General features: G+C 41.6%; 1 protein-coding gene across 1 annotated transcript in view; it reads right to left on the bottom strand.

Annotated features, from left to right (window-relative positions):
• Positions 1–2,115: 2,115 nt before the first annotated feature.
• rab27b (RAB27B, member RAS oncogene family) overlaps positions 2,116–6,571 on the bottom strand; it is a gene marked incomplete at both ends in the record, with an annotated part of 6,963 nt that continues 2,507 nt past the window's right edge. Inside the window, 4 exons of the mRNA XM_080528258.1 lie at positions 2,116–2,302; positions 3,458–3,581; positions 4,172–4,275; positions 5,268–5,353. Of these exons, the coding sequence (XP_080384384.1) occupies positions 2,116–2,302; positions 3,458–3,581; positions 4,172–4,275; positions 5,268–5,353 (501 nt within the window). The remainder of the gene's footprint in view (positions 2,303–3,457; positions 3,582–4,171; positions 4,276–5,267; positions 5,354–6,571) is intronic.

The raw sequence follows: 6,571 nt of genomic DNA, 5'->3' as shown, positions 1-6,571 counted from the left end.
AAGTGCCATAGGTAAACCGCAGTTCAGGTTTCAGACAATAACACTGCTAGAGATGGAGAGTCATGTCATTATTATTCACAATTCATAATCATATATATTAAATTAGTTCAAATAAATACCCTGGACAAAAAAAAAGTTTACTCTTTGTCTGCAAATTCCTAATCTGGAGGCCAATGATATTGTTCAACTCAAATTGATTAAACTAACATCCATGGTGTTTAAAGGGATGGACTTCAATTTACAATTTGGTTCTGTATATCTGAGCACTGTCACTAAGTACTAACTGATGGCATTGTTAACCAAAAACTAATGGAAGTCAATGTATCCTTATTAGCATGTTCGAAATGTCATGCCACAATCATCCCAAATTCTCTGAAAATACTCAATGATTTGAATTTGAATGACTTGAGATGATTCAGGCATGACATTTCAAACATTCTAATTTTGGATGCATTGACTTCCATTGGTGTTTGGTTAAAACATACCATCAGTTAGTGGGTGGTGACTGTGCCCAGATTAACTCAACCAAATTGTGGATGGAAGTCCATACTGGAGACTCCTTCCAGGGTAGGGAACAGAAACAGTGATTTCATCATTTGGGTGAACTATCCCTTTAAGTACAAATATGCTAAAAAAATACCATTGCTATACAATAGGTCACCTGATAATTCCCAAAGAGTCTAGTGTACTAAATTGCTGCAAACTACTAAAATGTGTTTTGTTACCAATTTTTAACAACAGTTGCACTGAACACCACTGAACTTAACCTTTAAAAGCTGAACTTAACCTAGAGTAATATTGGGTTTACACACGTATTTCCACATCGGTAATGTACAGACAATACTTTTTTTTAATTTCTTTTTTTATTTATAACATACTGTAAGTGTTAAATACTGTCCGTTGTCTTGGTCACTAGGTACTTTCATGTATTTAGTTATAAAAGTTGAGGATGTTACATTCAGGAGTAAGAAACGTTGGAGGAGCTTTGCTGAACACTGATTTGTACTCTAGGAGTCGAGCCGAACCGTAACACTTGCACATGTGTATGCTATCGTCATGCTACGTCTATAGGATCGTTAAAGGCCCTTTGTGCAACAACAAGACAGACAGACAAACAGACAGACAGACACTCCTGTACTAGAGGCAATGTGAAGGTGTTTTTGGCACGCGTGCAGACAGCAGTTATCAGGTTTTTTGATGTAGGCAGTTAGAGTTATAGACACCTCTCCCTCTGGCCTGGAACGTCAGTGACATACTGTACACAGACACACTGTCCAGTTTACGGCAGGACCGACAGAGGGCATGCTGGGATATCCTTGTCAGGCCTCTGGACATCCAGGGGAAGTGACACCGCTATCCGTGTGGCAGAAGCACAGTGCTGTGTCCCTGTTGGTCAACATTACACTTTTGACTCGACTCAACTATCAATGCAGATTGGTAAGGGAAGGTATTTTCATATTTTCAAGATAATATATTTTCTGCTTGGGAACTAGGGGAGGACTCATTGACTAGAATATGATGAAGTGTAACTTGTATTATCTTTTCTACACAGTAAACACTGTATTGTTTCATATACTTTATATATTAAACTTTGTTATGCACATTTGTATGCACAGGATTAATTATAACAGTAATGTGTGAAACCATATTCCTTTCTCAAATAAACTCTTAACATACCACCTTCGAGGATGAGAACCTTCATCAAAATCTAAATAAAATGTGATAATAATGCAAATTCAAATCTAAGTCATAAATAATTGGTCACATTTTCTTTAGATATAATCTTGGTTATGGTTGGGGCTTAACAGCCAAGGCAGTAGATTAGATTGGACAAATACTTCTTAATGTAGTGGGGGGGATCAAGTCCCAAGCATAGCCCTCAGGTAGGGGGGGCCAGGACAGGCAAGATAGACACACGGTCCGCACACACGGAGGCCAGCCGCAGCCCCCTTTACAGTGTGGAACCCTCACACATGCTGTGGCCACTGGACCGGCTGTACTTCTGTGTCTGTCCACCAAAGGGGGCACTTCAGGACCAGAGTAGGGTGAGGGGAGGGGGAGGAGGAGGAGTAGGGTGGGGGAGCAGGGGAGGGGCCAGTGGTCCAGACTAGTGGTCTAGCATCCACACTTCTTCTCTTGGGGCGTGGCAGTCTCCAGCTTGCTGGCTCCTCCCCCGTTCTGGGGCTCAGCGGCAGGCTTGTCCACACACTGTTCCATGCGTTTCATCACCAGGTCCAGTAGGGTGATCACGGCCTTGTCCACCTCTGAGCCTGTGGCCGCGCTCGTCTCAAAGTAAGGGATCCTGCAGGGGTCATAACAAAACCGTAATATAACCACAACACATTCAGCCTGGGGTAATCCAGTCAGAGAGACAATCACTCCTTTATAACCGACTTTAGAACTTGAAAAACCTGAACGTAGGATTCGTTTTTTCAAGCACAATAGGGATGAGTCTGGAATTTAGAATAAAGTGAAAGAAAAAAAAATAGTATTGTCCTGTAATGATCTACATTAGGGATGTAAAGATTAATCAATGAATCGAATAGATTAATGAACTAATGCGCTAGATGACTTTTTGGTATTTATCGGAATAATAAAGACATGTAAAGGGATCTACTACTCCCCCACTCATATAGGCACTACTTGGAATCATGTGTAAAAACATTAAGAAAATTGCCTGCTACCAAAAAGGCAAGGTAAACAATAAAAAAAATAAAAAAATATACGATAAAATACGACATCAGAAAAAATCAATCATCTAACTGTTTAATTGACTAATAGCCCTAATCAAAATAGATTGCTCCAACCAGCTGGGTTACCCTAAAATGACATCATCAACCATCAATATTCTTTTGTGAGGAATGACATCTCAATCACAAAGCCTCCATGAGCACAGCTACAGATGACAAACGGAGCGCTCCACAGTGACAGAGAGGAGACATCTGTGGGTATTGATCAATGGGTTACGTGGAGAGTAAGAGGCTTGTCCTTAGAGCCTCTCGACAATGCCGTCAGTGCCGCCCTCGGCACCTCTGCAACAATGAAACGATCTCCTCTCCCACAGAACTCAACTCCTGTAGGACTCAGACGAAGTATCGATCGATCTCGACTCGAGAAAGATAATGTTGATTTTGTCAGTGACCCTGGTGAAGGCCTTGCCATTGCCGCAACACTGTCTGTCTAGTGCTCTTTTCGACTAATCTGACTTGAAACCTTTTTTCCCTCAGACGACAGAGTGCCTTTGAAAAGTACTTTTTACACAGTCGTCTACCCTTGAAGCAAGGGGGTGTATTTTTTTCTTTTTGTCTTCTCCTAATCCTGGCTGCCTGCTGTTACCACATAGACCCATGTCTACGCTTTGGCTTGGTGTGTGTTTTTGGTACGCCTGAGTTAGATTCCCACTGGATACCCACACAGCGTAACAATCCTTTGTTGATGTGTACTGGCGGGTACCTACCCGTACTTATCGGCCAGCTCCTTAGCCTGTTTCTCCTGCACCTCTCTCTGGTCCGCCAGGTCAGCTTTGTTGCCTACCAGCACGATGTCTGGGTTCTCACAGTACGCGTTGGCCTGGAGCTGGCCTGGGGAAAGGGCATCACCATACTTTACGTTACTCTTATATGTAGTGATTTAGTCACATAAGTTTTTCTTATAACACAAGTGGAATACTTCCTTGTTCCACTTGTATGTTACCAAAACCAATGGACCCCATCATTAAGCAGTTACACAGCAATGCTGGTATTTCCATAAGGTGCAGTGGTGAGTGCATAGAGAGATCTGTTATATGTGACAGCAGTTGTTGAAAGCGGGAACGAGTCGGCAACCAATCGAAATGTTCAGACTTTTATTCTGAAAAATGAAAATAAATGTAAACATTGTTGAAAATCAATGACACTCGCTAGTCAAAATATTGCAACGCAAACTAGGTGGTAGTGGGGATCACTCACCGAATCCATTGCATTGCAATATTTTGGCTTGACTAGCGAGTGTGTCATTGATTTTGAACAGCGTTGACATTTATTAAAATCTTTCATAATAAAAGTCTGAACATTTGGCCGGTTGCCGACTTTTTCCCGCTTTCACCAGCTGCTGTCACATATTCCAAACCTGTACATGGATGTTTGGGAAGGATACTTAACGTCAAGAGAGTTAACTTAAAACACAGACTCACTCATCCAGTTGCGGACGTTGAGGAAGCTCTGCTGGCTGGTGAGGTCGAACATGAGCAGGAAACCCATGGCGTCTCTGAAGAAGGCTGTGGTCAGACTCCTGAACCTAGGAGATGGTCCCACACGGTTACGGTTACGGTCAGAGAACTACATAGGGTCCTTTAACATACATACATAGGGTCCTATTCAATAAAAACCTCTCACAGGATATTCTCCGGCTTGAAAGCAATATGTGCTTTACCATGGGCTTTACCCTGACAATGACGGTCGGAGGAGTTAGCTTCGGGACAGAAAGATCCGGAACCAGGCTTATTTGACGCATGATTGAGTGTTTAATTTTGAAAAGCCAATTCTCGTAGTGTCTCAAAAGTGAGATAAAATATAATATAAACATTACATAAGACAAACCTTGAGTCATCATAGGGTGAGTCATCGTTTTATAAATGGATTGGCAGCGGCAAAAACACACACACACACACACACACACACACACACACACAGTTCCACTCAATGAGAATCGCAGGTCTGTTTCAGACACCTGTTTCTGTCACGTACGAAAGTGCGTATGTGTGTATGAGCTGTGAGTCACACAGTACTAGCTGTGAAGACGTCACATTGGCATACAGATTCATCATCAAGCACCATTCTCCCACCGGAGGGTGTTACCACCAAACAACACCAGGTTGCTAATACCTCTTTGGCATGATCAGACTAAGGCTCAAATTCAATCAAATTGCAGATAAAGGCAAACTGCACTGACAAAACTGCACTGACTTGGTCAAAAAAGCAATGGAAGCAATGGAATTAGCCCTGAAGGCCCTATAAACACTAATAAGTTGTGTGTTGTAGTTGTGTATTGTAGTTGTGTTGTAGTTGTGTATTGTAGTTGTGTTGTAGTTGTGTTGTAGTTGTGTATTGTAGTTGTGTTGTAGTTGTGTTGTAGTTGTGTATTGTAGTAGTGTATTGTAGTTGTGTATTGTAGTTGTGTTGTAGTTGTGTTGTAGTTGTGTTGTAGTTGTGTTGTAGTTGTGTTGTAGTTGTGTTGTAGTTGTGTTGTAGTTGTGTATTGTAGTTGTGTGTTGTAGTTGTGTGTTATACCTCTCCTGTCCAGCAGTGTCCCAGAGCTGCAGGTGAACTTTGAACGTCTTCCCTGTGGTCCCATTGGGGCCGGACGCTGTGTACACCTAAAACACACACACACACACACACACGGTTAGAAAAACACACACACACACACACACGGTTAGAAAAACACACACACAGCAACCTGACAAGGACATCTGTATGGTCTGAAAGCATTTTGTTTCCTTACTTCATAGAATTTAGTAAAACTTCTACGAATTATTAGAACAGATATTCCCAATCAACGTTCAATCAATGTTCCTTCATTGGTGGACAGGAAGTAAGAATACTTCCTGAACTCTATTTCTATGAATGACGTCACCTGCCTACATAACCTCCAATCAACTGATCTAAGCTAACCAGGCATACTGCTTTCACAACAGAGATAAACCAAACCCTGTTTTGACATACCAGTGGCTTTTACTAACACACACTCTCGTCTAAGGACAACTCAATGTCTTCTGTGGGGAATATGGCTGGCTGCAGAACACAACACTGAAGAAATGCAGAGACAGTTGTAGAGGGATTTTGGGCGTCAGCCTCGATTTGTGCAGAACGTGTAGAACTATTTGCAGTTGAATGAGCCTGGCGGACATCCTGAAGAAGTCACACCCTCACAATTTTGTCAATTCCTTTGCAATTGTAGCGTGGCTGAGGAAATCACACCCTGGCCATTCCTTTGCGATTGTAAGGTGTCTCACACCTTGTCCTTTATGGGAATGATATTTTAAGGTGAGGGACAGTGACATTATTCTGGGAGTTTTGGGTGAGGCACGTCGCGGGCACCATTCTCCCCACTCATAGTTAAAACCTACAGTCACATATTGCTTTGAAACTGTTACATTGGTTATTTCATTGATACAGATTTTTTAAAAACAGCACAACATAATTGTGACCAGGTTATCACCAAGTTTACCATGGATGTCTAATGTTCACATGCATTGTTAAATGAGACGTAGAGAGAGCCCTCAGCTTCAGCTATTGGCCTGAGCGTAACTCCTCGCAATCATTGGGAATTAATGTATGTCTTGTGTTTCTTCTATGTTTCTTCTATTCTTCAGTGTTTTATTTTCGTATTTTCGTACAGTAATGATATAACACTGTGCTTTAAGTGGTTTAAGGGTTTCAGATACAATGGTAGTAGTTAGTGTTTTGATCAAGCATTTTCATTCAGAATATAAGTAAGAGAAGCACACCTCAAACAGTTATTACATTAAATGATGGACTGTACTGTACTGTCAAATTACTTTGGAATATACTGTATACCCTTGCACAATGTG

This window comes from Nansenia antarctica (assembly GCF_963989245.1).
Source record: "Nansenia antarctica genome assembly, chromosome: 4".
In the NCBI taxonomy this organism is placed as follows: domain Eukaryota; kingdom Metazoa; phylum Chordata; class Actinopteri; order Argentiniformes; family Microstomatidae; genus Nansenia; species Nansenia antarctica.
This window is presented reverse-complemented; position numbering and strand designations above follow the sequence as displayed.